At 35.4% G+C, this 17,504-nt stretch overlaps 2 protein-coding genes across 3 annotated transcripts in view; both read left to right on the forward strand.

Moving 5' to 3' along the window:
• LOC148167548 (neurotrimin-like) overlaps positions 1 to 13,799 on the forward strand; it is a 194,303-nt gene extending 180,504 nt beyond the window's left edge. The window contains exons 2-4 of the mRNA XM_088047970.1: positions 8,917 to 9,282; positions 10,150 to 10,449; positions 12,538 to 13,799. Of these exons, the coding sequence (XP_087904096.1) occupies positions 8,917 to 9,282; positions 10,150 to 10,449; positions 12,538 to 12,701 (830 nt within the window). The 3' untranslated portion in view covers positions 12,702 to 13,799. The remainder of the gene's footprint in view (positions 1 to 8,916; positions 9,283 to 10,149; positions 10,450 to 12,537) is intronic.
• A 753-nt stretch (positions 13,800 to 14,552) lies between these two features.
• JMJD6 (Bifunctional arginine demethylase and lysyl-hydroxylase PSR) lies at positions 14,553 to 16,933 on the forward strand. 2 transcript variants are annotated; one of them, XM_088047365.1, is made up of 5 exons: positions 14,553 to 14,754; positions 14,829 to 15,187; positions 15,236 to 15,432; positions 15,509 to 16,070; positions 16,129 to 16,933. In XM_088047365.1, the coding sequence occupies exons 1-5, from the start codon at positions 14,685 to 14,687 to the stop codon at positions 16,216 to 16,218; spliced, it is 1,278 nt and encodes a 425-aa protein (XP_087903491.1). In that variant the 5' UTR covers positions 14,553 to 14,684; the 3' UTR covers positions 16,219 to 16,933. The 2 variants fall into 2 exon arrangements, with proteins under 2 accessions (XP_087903491.1, XP_087903492.1); XM_088047366.1 differs by having other exon boundaries at positions 15,509 to 16,077; positions 16,129 to 16,221.
• Positions 16,934 to 17,504: the final 571 nt, after the last annotated feature.

Here is a 17,504-nt window from a genome sequence, read left to right on the forward strand (position 1 = left end):
GGTTTGTAAATAAATAAACCGCATTGCAAAATTGAAAATCTGCACCCAGCACTGTCCTGATTGAATTGATAAACGTGCATATTTTGCATAATATTGATTTGAAATGATTTTTTTAGTGAATAAAAACAATAAAACCATAATAAGTACAAATATATTGAAATTTAGCGAACAAAATAATTGGTGCGGAAATAATGGAAATTCGTTAAACAGATTTGTTTATATTGTTATTAGAATTATAAAATTTTGTTTGAACTAGGAAATAAATTGTGGGCTGGCAACCAAAAATGCTTAACTTGATTAATTAAAAGATAAGTTTTCATAAAATTCTAAATAATTTCATTAAGGAAGTTTGATGTGGAATGAATATTCATTGCGGTATGTTTTACTTTTTGTTGATATGTAAGATCCGGAGTTGCGGAAATCTGGTGATACAAGTTTGAATTGAATTGTTCCTAGATGTCGACTGCAGATAAGCCCGAGCTTAATTCAGATTTATAGCTTTTCTAAAATTAAAACAATCTGTTACAATATTCGACGTACAATTACTCTACCGCAAAACTTAGTTGAATAATTTTGGTTGCTTTCAATTTATTCTCGGAAAGGTTTCGTTTAAAATAGATGTAACACAGAAGCAATTTCGTGCAGCATTCCTCGTCTGATCTAATGAAAGAAACGAGGCAAAGTTTGGTGATTTTTGGCTTATCTCAGTTTTAAATTGACCGGATGTGACGGTGATAAATATTTAGTTAAACACATTTGCCAAATTCTGATTGAAAATGTATATACTTGATCATTTTTGGCGTAACAGCCGTCAATTCGGCAAATACGCCGAATACTCGTCGTGAATTTTAAATGAAAAACAAACAGAAGCACGGAATTTCGAGGGCAAATTGGCCATTTGGAAGTTTGGCGCTTATTTAAATCGGTTATAGCACACGTCATGTTAATCTGCACAATCGGGATCGTTAGGAGGGACAACACCATCCGGAGAATCCTAAGAGGGGCATGTCGCATGTTACACGACTGAGGGAGTTGTGACAACCCGAAATTCCCAGGAATCAGATTCCCTGGCCGTATTTCAATACAAAGTAAATTAACTCGCAAGACAGACAATAGGAAAGGCAGTATAATTGTTGTATCCTGAGACCTGAATACCCAGCCTGGAAGCGGTTCAGAGGTCCTGAAAACCTTTTACTCTCAAAAAGTATTTCGTTTGCACTTCTCTAGATTAAAAGGACATCAACTAGATTAACCGGAGATAACAGTTCATTTATAGTAGATAATTAGTGATCAATCTTAACTTCTTTTTTTTGTTGCTTTCAAATCAGGCAATTTTTTTTTCTTTTTTTTTAACGCAAATTGCTGAATCCAAAACAGTGAAACGACTACAATTAGCTGCACTGCAGACCGGGATTTATTGCTAAATTTAATTGAAACAAAACTTTTTATCGACAAAATGTCTCCATATGCATTGAACGGCCACCTATTTATGGTCTAACACATCAATTTTAAACTCCCACGGATTTATCTCTTTAAACACAAAAAAAACATTTTGAAAAAATTGTTTTTGTCCGAAACAAAAAGGTATTTTATTTATCGGTACGTTTTTAGTAAAATTTCATTAATTTTCTGCGATAAAACGAGTGGTGGGTTTTATAAATAATATGACAATTGTTGGTTTTACCCAAGGGAATAGAAATGGCGCACAAAGAAGTTGTTTTGTGATGTGAGTTTTGAGAATTTTCAGCAGGGTCATAAACGTTTGTCGTAAATAAGTGGTATACTACCTCAAAATGAATACAAAAATGGTACAATGTCGATGCAGTAGAATGATGTAGACAGACAATTTATGAAGTTAGTGTCGAAGCCGTTCAAGTTTTGATGATGCGTATGATGTCTACAGCGTCTACATAGATAATAAATTTAAAGCTGATTGAGTTTTCAATGGACTTGATGGATGAGCTAAGTTCTGCTGTATCGAAATAAGTATTTTATTGAGAATAAAACAGTGGGGCTGTAACAAATTTGGAGTTTAGATAATAGAGTCGAGTGGAGGCTTGGAGGTTATTGGACATAAATTGAAAGTGCTTTATCGAGCATGCAGAAGGAAGGGGCTTGTATAAAACAAGATCGGTATTAAACAGTGCAGGTTACGGCACCAAGGGTGGCCGTTAACTAATCTCGTTATAGGTTTATTTGTTTGGCAAGCACTGGTATAATGGATGGTCAAATGTCGCAACCCGCTTCGAATTGGGATCACAGTGCGAAACTGAAATGTCCCCGTGGGCCGCCTTAAGCATACAGTCCTCGTAGAAATTCCGCAGGACATGGAGTGAGCTATTGGCTGGAGCTGCAGGAGTCATTGTGCCGTCCCTAGAACTACAAGGGATACCAGAGATACTCTTCCTAGCAACTAATGTCGCCTGTCGTGAAAATTTACCGCTAAAACCTACCCATCCACCCTCTCCCCTAGAATTGTAAAACGGACAACTCGAAAAATGCTTAACCTTTTAACATCATTCGGGATATTACGCTGACTTTATTTATTCTTTTTGTTCCACACCAGCTTCGCTAACTCGGTCTAAATCCGACACGGACGCGAGCACGCAAATAAACGTGTACTCCTGATTTTGATTAAAAAAATTCACTTGGACCCGACCGTAAAAATGAGGATTTATAAACTCAATATTCAAAATCATCACGCGGTGTTAACTTCCACCAAATTAACGCAGTTCCAAAGATTTCGAAAAATTCGTCGTGGCTACTTTTATAGGGAAACGATGCATTGTCATCATCTCGGCTGCTTTTACAGTGACTGCGTTATTTATAGAAGCAATAACTTTGAAGCGCAACCATATCTCAGTTGAAATTTATAAATCGATGGTAATAGAATGTCTAGTGCCTCGTGGCAATCTAACTTATTTAAGATATTTCGCGAATCGGCTCAGTCAAGCAGCTTTACTATCATTCGAACATCGTTTGCGATAGCAACAAGCAAACAGACGTGAATGCAAATGTATTTTATTCGTCCCGAAATAGCAAAGACATCTCATGTAATCCGAAGATAAAATTCTCTCATGTACGCAAACATAATAATTCCAAGTAGCTTATAAGATATGTAGTGCAACAAAGCCAATTTCTGACGCATTTTACAAAGGTATAAGCACATTTCCTGTATATTCCAGGAATACCGTGAAATTTTGAACCATTACGCATCTACATCCCCCAGGAGAGAACGCGGAGACAAAAACAGGGCGAAAAGAGATTTCAGCCGCACGCCTTTCCTGACAGAATGTCACGAATTTCTAACACCTAAATGCAACTTATCATTTAGTCGGAGCGACTTACCATCATTTATAAGAATTAATTTCATTTAAATACCTGCTCTATTAATGGATCGCTTTTTCCTTACGAAAAAGCAGAAAATTACAGTCGTCAACAAAATAGGAAAAACAGCACAAAGGGAAATTTTGATCAGGTGATGAGCACAAAAAACGAGTTGGATAATAAAGCTTGTAGTTGAAATGTAGGATTTGCACGTTTTGAAGGCGAAATCCAAAGTATTAACTGTGACGTTGTAATTATATAAAAACGGACAGGATCTGTTAACTAGACGCTTAGAAGGAGGTAATTAACAGAACAAAGCTTGAAAACTTCATTCTAAATTTGGTTGAAACAAAAAAGTGGAGACGATGGAGCGTCAGTGGCAATCAGAACTTCCGAATTTATTCAGTAATGGATCAAACGATCACTCCATTTGTAAATTAAATTAGCTTGCTATCACAGAATGAATAACGTATACTCTTGACGGACTTGATTGAGAACTCTTCTGCATCGGTCGAATAGGCTGTGCTTGTATTTCAACTCCAGTCTCATTTACATACCGTTGAAAAGTATTAAATCCACTACGATAGAATATCTGTTTCGTCCCTGTCGGAGGTTTTAAATAAAATAACCGAATCAGTGTCCACATTGAAAAGCAAAGTCACAACGCATACAATTTATCTCTACGGCGTGCATATTTAATGTTTAATTCCAACTAAGCACACAATTTCGTGATATTTTTAGCAAAAAAGAACAGCCAGTGTAATATCTGGTTAAACTGGCAATGTAAAGTCCAATTATTCCAGAAATGTTTCCTTGTTCTCAGCTGACGACGTCTTTAATGAGTGAAATAGAAATAATAAAGGTATAACGTCATAACATAACAAAACTTTGTTCGTAACTATTTTTTTCAACGAAATGAAATAACGAATCCTTTGAGTATGCTCCTCGCAAAGGAATACTGAACCTTTTATTTGTTCTCGACGTCGGTATCTAGCGACATAATGGAATTTTTCAAATAAAAACATTCAAACTATTACAAATACGTTAGGAAGAGCTTTAGCACTCACAGATTAACTTAAATGCCTCAATATTTTCTTCCCTTGTAGCTCTTAATTAATTTGAATGTACCCACGTTTGCTGTAAACACCTGGGATGAATTTCATTCGTTTATTTCCAGGAGTGGGAATATATTCCATCGCCAGGTGCATGTTATAGCTAGAAGCTCTATTTCATTGGAAATCATATCTTTCTCCTAGTTTGTCAATTAACTCTCGAAAGAAACGCATTTCAAAATATTATATACATCAGAAAGTTCACAAAGATACTCGAAATTCCCTCTAGTAGCATCAATCAAACATCTTGTCTGAATCTACACGGAAAACACGAGTATTGCTTTCAAATCACAAATACTTCTTTTGACTCTGCAATAATTTTAAATAATTTAACCAACCGTCTTTGAAATTCTTATTTGATACATCCCTGACCCATTTAACAAATTTCTAAAATATTTAGCAAATTCCAAAGCTACTGTAATTACATCGTTGCATCGAGAGAGCGCATATTATCGAACAACACGATTTGTTTGAAAGATGAGCTTTTGGTAGAAAGAATGGCCTAGAAAAAGCTGCAACACAAATGGCACTTTTATCTCCATTGACATATATCCTGGCTTGTGGATAGAAAATATGTCCTCTCTTATATTTGAATTTATGAAAGACAGAGTTTATACCTTCAACTTAAATATTTATTAATTTATGTTTGAGGAAAATGAAAAGAAAAATTCCGTTATTGCAGTTTGGCGTACCAGGCCGAACATAATAAAGCGCGAAGATTGTTTGAAAGTAATTTTTAATAAATTTGCGTTCACGTTTTTATCAATCGGAAAGTTGGCTCGACAAATAGTTGGTGAAACTTGGAAGCTAATTGTTATTCACTGTATTTACACTAAATTATCCTTCCATCTAAGTAATTGATACAGCGGTCTTTATAAAGTTTCTCAGGCGAAATAAGAGCGCGAAGAATAAAACTAACATCTTAATTAACAGGATATTGATCGAGGGCGTTTCTTTTGACGTTTCGTTGGATTGTTTAGATGTTGGATAATAAGTGAAATAAAGTTAATATGTGACGAAGAGAACATTACGAGGACAGTAATTAAGTTGAGAAGTCTAAAGCTCTTAACACACTTGGAAAAGAGCTTATCCGGAACGGATTCGGAAAAAATACATTACCAGAATAACAAACATGCTTAGAGCTTAACGCTTGGAATTCTAATAATTCTAGTAATTTACGCAGAAAAAACATGAATAAAGGAGTAGCCACTTCATAAACACATTCTCATTCGCTTTATTGCAGGACACATTTTAATAAAACTCGGTTTCTTAACGCGACTTGACAATATAACACGACATATTAAATTCTTTCAATGTCGGTCCGTTCCAGAACGTCCCACATTCATAAAAGTTTTGTTATTCCCTTTTAAAGTCAGTGGAGTTAATTAAATCCATGTAATATTTATTAATTCAGAGGAATGAAAAACGGTTTGAAGATTGTATATAGTTAATTACGGAGCAAGTAAATAATTCCCTTACAGCTTGTGGTATTTTGTGTTTTGAGAACTCGCTCCGAGTGAAAATTCAAAACCATTGAATAACAACTCTGCAAATTGTAGCAGGGATTGTTAATGTTAGATAATCATTTGTTAATAAATGTTAATTACAAGCTCCATGAGTAAATTACTACGTAATGTAATGATTGAACATGATTGCTTCAGTTAAAATGGGCAACGTTGACTCCTAACCGGCGTAATAAACAATGCAACCGGTCTCTACCTGCAATTATGCCAATCGATTTTACCCATCGGATGTTGCGTTTTGTTTACGGATGTATCAAAATAATTCACCACGCTAGTGAAAACTCATTCCTGTAGAAACACTTTCGACTTGAGCAAAAAACAGTTGTAAACCACCCATCATTAACGTCGTCTAACAACAGATGCTGCAAATGAGAACTATAGTAAAAAATTCGTTTTTATTTTTTACAAGAAAAACTTTATCCGAATCTGCAAATTTTACCGTTCGTCATTCTCTCAACTAATAACGATTCAACTTCTGGCAATTCAAAACTTTACAAACAACAGTCAAGCTGCTTTATGGTTCCAGCTACTATAATTGCGTCTAGGTTACTCGTTTATTCTTGTGGATTAGAGGATTACCTGGGATGTATTCAGAGAAAGTTTTAATGGCGGAAAGAATATCCGATCGGACAGAGAAACTAATTAAAGGCAAAGAGAAACACATTTTTGTCCGTGTCCATAATCGTTTTGTTGCAACCGGAATAATACAACACAGTTCCGTGCAATGAGAGAACGTCAGATAAACTGTTTGACAGTTATATGGAGTAATTTTGATTAATATCACATCGTGTTAGTATGTAGAACAAATATCTTTGTTGAAATGAAATGCTTAGCTTACGGTTTAATTGTATCTGGTTGATGTTGCATGTGGTTAATACAAACATGTTATGTTAGCTATTCATATTAAACAATAATCTAATTACTAGTGAACAATCCACAGACCGATGTGAAAGACCACGATAAACTGGTTAAGCGAAATGAGCTTAAAGTGATGTGAAGCGTTGTCTACTTATTGTTTATTTTATTCTGCAATGAAGATAAACTTTTGAATAGCACCTATTATTCTTAGTAGACATTTTGATAAGATCGTAGACGTCTTTAGGCCGTTAATTGGGCAAAAGAAATTCACTCATGAAGCAGAGTGTGTAAAGTATAATCAGCTTTCTATTGCACATAAATAACTGCGAAATCTCGGCACCGGAATTATATCACATAAACGACTGTAGCAAAACACTTCCCTACGCCTTATGTTCCTGAAAGCCTGGAATAATTCACAATACAGAAGGGTGGATGCCCGAACTTACATCTACAACGTTCACTTTTACAAAAAATAAACTTTTACCATCTTCATAATATGGAATGTGTTAAAATTACCGGTATGGAGTCGCTTTAGAGTTATTGTTTTAATCTCACGACGGGGTACTATAAGAACCTAAAGCTGTTTACAAAATGAACTTTGAAAAGCTGTTTTCTAAATAACTGGATATCAAATTTTACGATCACATTTAAGGAAAAAACGAAATTGTTTTGAAAGCATCAATTAGACGACTGCTTTTTCTTGAAATGCTGTTAATGGTGTCTTTGTAATTTAAGAGGAAGTGGAAATGGGGGCGAAACGTAATTAAGAGTTTGTATTTTTATGTGTGGACGTGTGGAGAAACAGTTGTTTTCTGACTCGACTTAAGGCGCAAAGGGAGTATTAAAATCCCCACAAAAATATTGGAGTTTAGTGCTATAAATCCATTTTCAAAATGTGAAAAAATCATATACTCGGGCGCATTACCAAACGAAAAAAATAAACTAATAAAGAGAATCGTGAGGAATTTTATACACCATTAAGCCCAGCAAGCTTTAACATTCTACAACACCACGTGATTTATCAATATTTCCCCGATCAATAAAATGGAATCACTTGAACAAATTTTCTGAATGGGTGTGAAGTTCGAAAGTCGACCCTAATTTTTAATTTTGTTAACAGATTGCCTTATCTTAAAACTTCGTAAATCGTATGGAAGTTCTGAAACCAGCCAGTCGACTGCAAAATGTATAAAAGTTTAGGAGTTTTGTACCTACGCCTGTTTAAAATATGAAAGGAAATTAATTCTATAAGGTGTCCAAACCACGTGTGGCGCGATCGTTCTTTCCCTCATTGATTTTTTAAAGAAAAGCTGATGCTCCACATTTCCATCTCTCACTAATGATAGCTTCAATAATGAAGCCAGTTTTAGTTGCAAATCACTGTGAGAATAAACTCAAATCCTCCCTTTACTATTCCCTCAGCCAATAATCTCTTCAGGTCTTTATTTCATTCATCTAACAAAAACGTGATTATAATGTAAGAATTCGAAGCATCGTCAATAGAAAACGGGTTAAAGATCATCAACCCACGACCCTTAGATTAAACAAAGGAAATTTGAATAATCGATACTACCACATTTCCCATACATCCATATTCATCGTCGAGTAACATCATATCGAATGCCAAAAACAATCACTATTATCTTGTACTCTTTACCGTCACTTCTATGTACCACATTAACATTTATGATCAACGAAACGACAAGAATTTTAGTTCTACTCAACAAAAAAAAAGGCAATAAACAATAAGAAACTACAAAATGTTTAAAAATGTACAGCGCATCTCTTGCCGTTTTGCTATAACATGCAAAGTATATTCAAATTGCACGTATTTATTGATGTTAAGTTTCAGTTTCATCGGTTTATAATCAGTCTGAGAGTTGCATCAGCTAAATTTGCAGCAATTAGCATTAAGAGCTAGTCTTTAATTCCACTAATAATATTTGCGGTAGTGTTCATCTTGTGGCATGTCTGCATGAAATCCAATAGAAGAAATAATAATTAGAGATGTTATACGCGATGGCATTTAGATGAGGCCTTTGAGGCTTCTCAGAGCTGATGGTATTACTTTCTAAAGTTATGTTTTGTTTTTTCAGTGTTTTCCGGGGGAGAAGCAGCCCATGCAGTTAAAAGATTCACAGGATTATACACTGGGCCATACTTTGATCCCACAACGACCACCAACATAACGACACAGTTGGGAACGCACGCATACCTTCCCTGTAAAGTAAAACAGTTGGGCAACAAATCTGTGTCGTGGATCAGAAGAAGAGATGCTCATATTCTCACAGTAGATAGGTACACTTTCATTGCCGACGACCGTTTTCAAGCTTTCCTCGTCGAAGCCACCGACACATGGACGCTGCAAGTTAAATATGTACAACCGAGGGACGCAGGGCAGTACGAATGTCAAGTCAGTACCGAGCCCAAAATGAGCCACTTCATCACGCTCAATGTTGTGGGTATGTACACAAAATTTCTTAAATTCCAAAAGCCGCAATATCCCAGCTGGTTTCTCCAGCAATATATTTTTTGAATAGTTGTCCCAAGAGGAAATTAAGGTCTGCTAAATATGCGCTACGCAGCAACTGTTAAACCGTATTTCAAGTTTTTTTGCAGTAAAACTTTATGGAGGTGCCTGTTAAAGGTTTTACTGTACTAAAGATTTTGTAAAATACTCCGTGATTTGCATGAGGCAATTGTTTAGAATTTCTTCCGGTGATCTCATTGATTTTCTTCCAATTTCCGGAATGAAGGTGAAAATGTGCGGCGATGAAATTTAGTAAATTACTCGAAATTAGTAAGTTATTTAAGCGAACATTTGGTTCTTTAAGGTGTAAGTGGGGTTTAAACTTAGGGGTGAAATTTTTGAGCAGACAAACCCTTTAACAGATCGCGAAACAGTTCGCACGAAATTACTGCCCGAAATTTGACTTGGAACAGATATAATGATGGTTTCATAACTCGGGATCGATATGAACTCTGAGGATAATCTATGGCATTGAAATTATTAAAATGAAATGAATACTTAAAATAGGATTTATTTTATTGACCCGTAAAATTTGTAGAAGGATTAAGGGAGTTTATGGGATGAGTGGGATGTATTGAAATACTTCGTATGTACATTTTAGCCCCGAGGTAATCATATTTAATTAATAGTGGCATAACAATAATCCTCCTCACCTCCCCCCAGGCTGAGATAGAGTGGCTCTAATTCAATAAGAAGGGTTGGTGCGGCTCCTATTGTTAGCCCATTGTGCAAATCCGTCGAATAATGATCATCAAAAACGTGAAGCTATAATTGAATTATAAAAAAAATCATTTTTCAGTTCCCAAAATTGAAATATCGGGCGAATCCGACATTTATGTGAAGACCGGAAGCACTGTAAGTCTCAAATGCGTGATCACCCAGTCTTTGGAAGAACCAGCTTATATCTTCTGGTATCACGATGGCGAACGCGTTTTGAAATATGATCGTAGTGCAATTGATATACGCACAGATCGTGTGGGAACAGACACCACAGTGAGCACACTCATCATTTTCCACGCCCGAACGGAAGATTCAGGAAACTACACCTGCAGCCCCTCCAATCTAGACTCAGCAAGCGTCCTCCTGCACGTTCTCAACGGTAAGTTTATAATTACATAGCTGGTCCCCCGTTGCAACGGAGGAAACATTCTATTTCATGTGACAATTATTTCCACCACAAACTCTGACAATTCTTACCCAGAAAGCAGCAGAGCTTTTACAATTAATAAATAGCAACACGCATCTAACATTTTTATGGAACACAAAAACCAACTCGTTAAAGTAATTAAAACTCGGCAAAAGCCACTAAAACCGATTTCACTCTCCCCATTTAGGAGTGTGTGCAACACTCGTCTTACCTTTTGAAAACTAAAAATTCAATAGCAGCCTTAACGCTCTCGTTGCAACAAATTACGAATCAAAAAATGTAAAGCTCGAAATATATCTCTAGATACTGAAATCAGTTTTGATGGATTCCGTTCCAATTGGAACACTGAGAAATAGATGTCTCAAATCGATTTTCTATAACCAAATTGGCCTGGATATGACTTGTCGCTTGATTCGGAGACAAAAAGTTTATTGAGTTTTTCGTCATATCGTTAAAAATATAATTTTCCAGTCGACAGTAGCCCCCTGTTTGGGATATTAACAGATTTCATTTTTCACCCAAAAAAGGGAAGTTGAGACGTTCACTTTTTGCTTCAAATCGTGACGCAAAGCGGCATTACTAATTAAAATTATTTTTGCTTCTACATCTACGGCTAGGGTAAGTTTCATCACAAATTAAACATTTTTGTACAGGGCGTTTGGGATTTTCCCTACCAATTTTTAACTGACAGAGACATTGACATACATACAATCTAGTTGAAAACCACTGACCTTAAGAAAATGCTGGGAGCTCCAGAAGCAACCCGCTGATTGGGAGAACAGTTTTGGGCAAGCTGACGCACTACCCGCACTTCGCCATAAATAAAATGCACAAAAATCGCGATAATCTTGCACGAGTATCTGACAACTATCCCGGGCGAAACACGACAATTAACTGAAGAATCTATTATTTTAATACTCAATGGTATTACGTAAATTCGTAAAACAGAGCACAAAAAATTTATCCGAAAGTTAACAAACGCTAGGTGTCGACAGAAATAGTAAATGGGGCCGGAAATTAAAAAAAATGGAGTTTTTAATTCAAGATATGTAATACTGGATTTTTGGTTAATACATTGCAAGAAAAACTGAGAAAACCGGTTTTTCTGCCGTTTTGCAACTACCCGCTGTTTCAATCGTTTCTTATTCAGTTATTTGTTGAGCTATGAAAAAATTAGTACGGTTTAGGATTCTCCATGAAATTCTACGTAAAATTGGTACAAATAACTTTATTTTGCTTCACAAAAAAATTAGCCATTGACCAAAATAGGCTACTTTCAGAAAATTCTCTATTTGAAATTTCAATTGCTTCTAATTCTATCATTTGGCGACGTACGGAAAAAATAAGAGATTTTTGGATTCTGCGAGAAATTCTGCATAAAATCAGTAGTTTGCTTCATAAATAAACTAGATATTGGCCGAAATACATAGTTTAATTTTGGAACATCTCTATCTGGAATTTCAATCGCTTCTAATTCTGTTATTTATCGAAAAAAACGAAAAAAATTAAGACATTTTTAGATTCTGCGTGAAGTTCTGCATAAAATGAGTACCAACAACTTAAGCGTGCTTCACAAATAAACTAGATATTGACCGAAGTATATTTATTTCCGAACCTCCTTAACTTCATTCACTTCTAATTCTGTTATTTGTCGACGTACGCGAAAAATTAGTACCTTTTTGGATTTCATATAAAATTCTGCTTAAAATGAGTACCAATACCAATGACAAATACGCTAGTCAAGAAAGCGAAATTGTCATGGCGCCTAATTCAGCAGCTAGTAAAAGCGAAAGTATTGGAGTCGTGGAGTAGCACCTGGCCAACAAAAACCAGATTTCTGATGACGTCAATTTACCCCAGTTCTCATGCTCCTCAAGTTCGCCTAACATTCTCGTCAAGGACGACTGGTTTGACCACATCGCCAACATAAACAAATCGCTGAGGGTGCATTGGCGGTGTCAAATCATGAACTTTTCTTTGTACACATAATTTGACACCGCTTGTGATTTCTTTGGAACTAAAAATTGTTTGTTCTTGCAGGAGAACACCCTGCTGCCATGCAACGAGGAAAGAACTCGGCATCGCCTATTCCTGCTTGGTCGCACCTTTCAATGGGAATTGGACTAGCAGCTTGCACCCCACCAAGATTTGCCATCGCCGTGGCTCTCAGCTTAGCAGTTTTAGTAGAACTGTTAGCCACATAAGCAGCCAACGTCCGAATCGAAGCCAAGGAGGCTACACCCCGCTTACGATCATTGTTTTGACAAATTGAACTTTTTGTTAGTTATTTTTTAATTAGATTTTATATAACAAATCAGATAAAGAAAACGAAACTTGTACTATAGCAAAATTTTGCATTCTAGACGTACCTACTCATGCCATCTTTTCTACTTTAATGATTTAGTTCAAGACCAGATGTACTTTTCAACTAACAAATCAACCATAGACCAAATACCGAATTGTAGAAAAAGTCTAGTCAGATAGTACTCTAATTTTCTTGAGTATTATCAGTTAAAACCAAAAATGTAATCACGTAGAAATTTATTTCTTCTATGAAAATCTAGTCTGTTTGTGGACAATCTAATTTTGTACTTTGGACGGATTGGAATTAGAATGAATTTATTACGAATCTGTGATACTACTAAGTTTGGTGTTAGAATCTTTTTTTAAGTTTGGTACCTGGTTGTTGGTTGCTTTGGGTTCCAAACTTTGATTTTCTCACTTAACATTACACGTAACTTCAGGAACTGTCCTCTTTCATCTTACATACCTACATACATACTATAAATGTAATTTTGAATAAAAAAAAAATCCTTCATGTGTGAAGTGAGACTACACTACTTACTGTTGAACTTGCAGTGTTTTGTTTGTACATATTCCAGGTTATTCAGTGAATGGACGCATACTGAAATGTGAGTTAATTAAGCCTAAAATTAAAGGTGTGATTACTTAGATAAGTTAGTTAGTTATAAATGTAAAATGAATATCATTGCAGTTGTATTTCTGAAATGGGTGAAAGAGCTGATGTATAAAGTATTTTTACTGTAAAAATTTTGATTATCTGTTTAATTGTTTTTAAAACTCGAGTGTTCGTTTTGCAATGCTGTAAATTCTTTCATTTTAATGTTGTACATTATTAAAAGGTCTAGCGTTCATAATTCAAATAAAAATGTAAATGATCCGCTGTTACTCAAATCTGTGAAATTATTAGCCCTTAGGACTTACCTTTATTTTATATCAATTTTATTGATGTATTTTAGGTAAGTACAGAATGTAACCCAACTTTATGTTGAATAAATCGTTATAATAACACCGACTTTTACTGAAGTAGCTTCATTTTTACCCAAATTAACTTTAAACCGAAATGTTAGCACCAATTAAGTTAGTTTTAACGAAACTTCAGACTATTAGGGATGTCACTGGCGACGCTAACTTTGCTATGAAAACTCATTTGGATAACTATTATGCTATTATCTTTCGCTTTGATCGTCTATTCCACCTACCATTGCGTTAAAATTAAAAAACTACACTATAACCAAGTAGTTAAAACTACTTTTACTATTAAAAAGGTGGCTAGTTCCCGTTTTCATTTTAAACCAAAATAAAGTATACATTATATGCTTACAGTCTACTTTATTTATACATCTATTATGAAAATATAAATAACTGACAAAGATATTATGTGGTCATTTTGAATAAAAAACGACTAAAATAGTCGTTATAGATAGATGGACGACGTGGGTGTTTCACAAAATGTAATGTTTATGATTATTAATAACCACAACGAAATTGTTAAACTATAATGTATACAGTCATTTATGATTCATCCTTTTATCATTTGAACATATTTAAACGTAAAATAAACAAAAAATAAAATCAATAAAGGTGAAGGCAAAATAAACCGTTAAGACCATTCCGTATTAATTATGAAATGATTGAAATATTACAATTTTAAATTTTACAACAGAGTAATGTTGTTAATAATTTAGTATTTTAAATATTACTGTTTTTTTTATTTTGAATTTAGCGCGTGCAGTCTAGGGACTTGCAGCGTTGTGAACGTGTGACAGACAGGGGTGCCACCTCAGGTGGAGTTTTGACTGTTGCTGATTCAGTTTTAACGTTTTCAAATAATTTCCTTACTTTATTTTAAACAAAAAATTTTAAAATTGCTTTAGTTTCAAGGAATGGATGATGTTAATTTTGCACACAGAGCCCGCAAACGTATAAAAGAAGTAAAGAAAAAAGCTAGACCAGGTACAAACCATCTTTAACCTATTTCGTTTTGATTTTTTAATTCTTTTAATTTATATTTGTGTTTTTTTGCTCAGAACTGAATACGAAAGAGTTGTGGACCCAATGCAATTACGCGAATAATTTTGAAAAGTTTTGGAATTTCACTGATAACTGTGATCGAATTGAAGAATCACAGGCTTCACAAAGAGAATTTATATCAAATTATGAGCTTCCCTACAAACCAGTCGTTATCACTGGAACTCAGGTAGGCTGGAAAGCCAACGAAAAATGGACATTAGAAAAGTTGGTTAAAAAATATAGAAACCAAAAATTTAAATGTGGTGAAGATAATGAAGGTTATAATGTTAAGATGAAGATGAAGTACTATGTACATTATATGCTCAATTCTAAAGATGATAGTCCTTTGTATATTTTTGATAGCAATTTCGGCGAGGTAATATGGCGGAATCACATGTTTCCTGGTTTAAATAATAATTTGTAGCACCGTCGTCGAAAAAAATTATTAGAAGATTATGAAGTGCCCTATTACTTCAGAGATGACTTATTTAAACATGCTGGGGAAAACCGCAGGCCGCCCTACCGATGGTTCGTTATGGGACCTGCCAGATCTGGGACAGGAATCCACATTGATCCTCTAGGAACCAGTGCCTGGAACGCCCTTATCAGAGGACACAAAAGGTTGACACTCCCTTTCCTTACTTTTTACCAATTGATTACATAACTTGAAGCTACAATTTAAGATCTTTTGTCGCAGATGGTGTCTGTTCCCCACCAACACGCCCAGAGAGCTCCTCAAAGTGACCAACTCCATGGGTGGAAAACAAAGTGACGAAGCCATCACCTGGTTTAACTTTATCTACCCCAAGACAAAAGAGCCATCTTGGCCTAGCGACTGTCAGCCAATCGAGATCCTCCAAAAACCTGGTGACACAGTCTTCGTTCCAGGAGGATGGTGGCATGTCGTGTTGAATCTGGACACAACGATTGCCGTGACGCAAAATTTCTGTAGTCGAACGAATTTCCCAGTTGTTTGGCATAAAACCGCAAGAGGCCGACCGAAATTTTCAAGAAAATGGCTTAAAGCGCTGCGGAAGAATGAACCAGACTTGGCGAAATTAGCTGATAGGATAAATATAGAACAGCCATCTGGAATGGCGTCTGATAGTTCGAGTAATTCGTCGTCTAGTTCCAGTTCTGATTCTGATAGCACAGATAGTGAGGATGGAGATAGTGGACAAGAATCTATTTCCGCGAAAAAGAAACGAAGAAAATCGGATAACGAATCAGAGCGTAATCGGAAAATATCTCGCACTGATGTAAGTGGTTAGTTCAACTTTGAATTTGAGTAAAACGTGAATTGATTGACTTTTTCAGACTTCTGATTGCGTCGTGTGGGATTTAAATCATCGAGCTTCCATATCAAAACTATCGGAAAAAGTTCCGATTTCTGTGAGACAAGATTGATGTCTACAATTCTGAAACACAGTTCGTTATTCTTTGTTGTTTAGTTACCATTCTGTTAGTCCATTCTGCTAAACATCGTTACGTTCTATTAGGAAATTCACTTATTATCACATGTTATTTTATGTTATTTATTGTTTCATTAAAAAAAAGAAGGTGGCAAATTATATCATATCAGTGCCAAGTTTCATTTGCTCCGTGGTAGACAAATATTTTTGACGAATGTCCGCCCAGTTAGTAATGTTTCTATCTTTGTATTGTTGCAGTATTTCCCTTAATTTGCCAGTTTCTTTGACTGAATTTAAAGAAAGCTATTTGTGTTATTGAGATATATTCTGTAAATATAGTTAATTCCTTGTTGGGTCATTTGTGATCTAAGCTAGTGCCTGAATACGTTAGTATTCGTGGAATAATTGCAGAGTATACACAACATGAACTATTATTACTTAAGGCTCAACTGTTTATTTAGTTTCTTCTAGAAAATTAGGATAGTTTTCATTTCAGAACACATTTTTTTATATTTCAGGCACTTAACTAGAGAAACGATTTTCGTTTAAAAATGGACTGTAAAGTTGTTCACAAGTCAGAGTGGGCTACACTAATTCACTTACGTAATTTCATTTATCATTTTAAATGTGAATTTTTTAACCACAGTGTTCAAGCCCAACAGCAAGTATTATACTCAGTAGCTAAGAACAATGAACAACTATGTAAAAAGTGTAATCAACTTTCTGTGTGTGCCTTTTGTCTTTTGAATATTTCTAAATAAATATAAATACAATGCCAAAGTCTTTATTTTCTAAAATAATTAACATTTAGGAATGCGTCGTTTTCCACGGTGAATTGGGGGAGACACATCAGAAACTCCGCGCTCTGTAGATATCATCATCGCCGACAATAAATCAACAATTGTAAGACAAATTGTGGTCCGTATCAGAAAAGTGTAATGGTCAGCTGAATTTTGAAAAACCATGATTAACATACTTATGCGAAGTTGATTCGCCAAGAACAACACAAGCGCTTCGTGGGTCCAAGGGGGCACCTGTCGGGGGGCTCGTCTGGGACCCAATTGTCCATGAAAACAATAAAAAACACAATTTCCACAGCCTGTAGTCACGGATAACATCGACTGTCTTTGAGTTAACATAGAAAACGCAAAACAACACGCATAGACAGCATAGTAAACATCGTAACTTGCTACTAACATTATTATAAATATCACATTTATTACAGCCTCGTAGAGTCCACTGAGAGTGTCGATACTGAATTCTGAAACGATTCTATTAGAA

The sequence above is a fragment of the Gnatocerus cornutus genome, chromosome 10 (assembly GCF_029298725.1).
Source record: "Gnatocerus cornutus isolate USDA-ARS CGAHR chromosome 10, icGnaCorn1.1, whole genome shotgun sequence".
Lineage (NCBI taxonomy): Eukaryota > Metazoa > Arthropoda > Insecta > Coleoptera > Tenebrionidae > Gnatocerus > Gnatocerus cornutus.

Coding starts and splice junctions, on each gene's coding strand:
- JMJD6 (XM_088047365.1), top strand. CDS start 14,685: ATGGATGATGTTAATTTTGCACACAGAGCCCGCAAACGTATAAAAGAA. Junction 14,755..14,828: donor AAAGAAAAAAGCTAGACCAG/GTACAAACCATC, acceptor TTTTTTGCTCAG/AACTGAATACGAAAGAGTTG. Junction 15,433..15,508: donor CTTATCAGAGGACACAAAAG/GTTGACACTCCC, acceptor CTTTTGTCGCAG/ATGGTGTCTGTTCCCCACCA.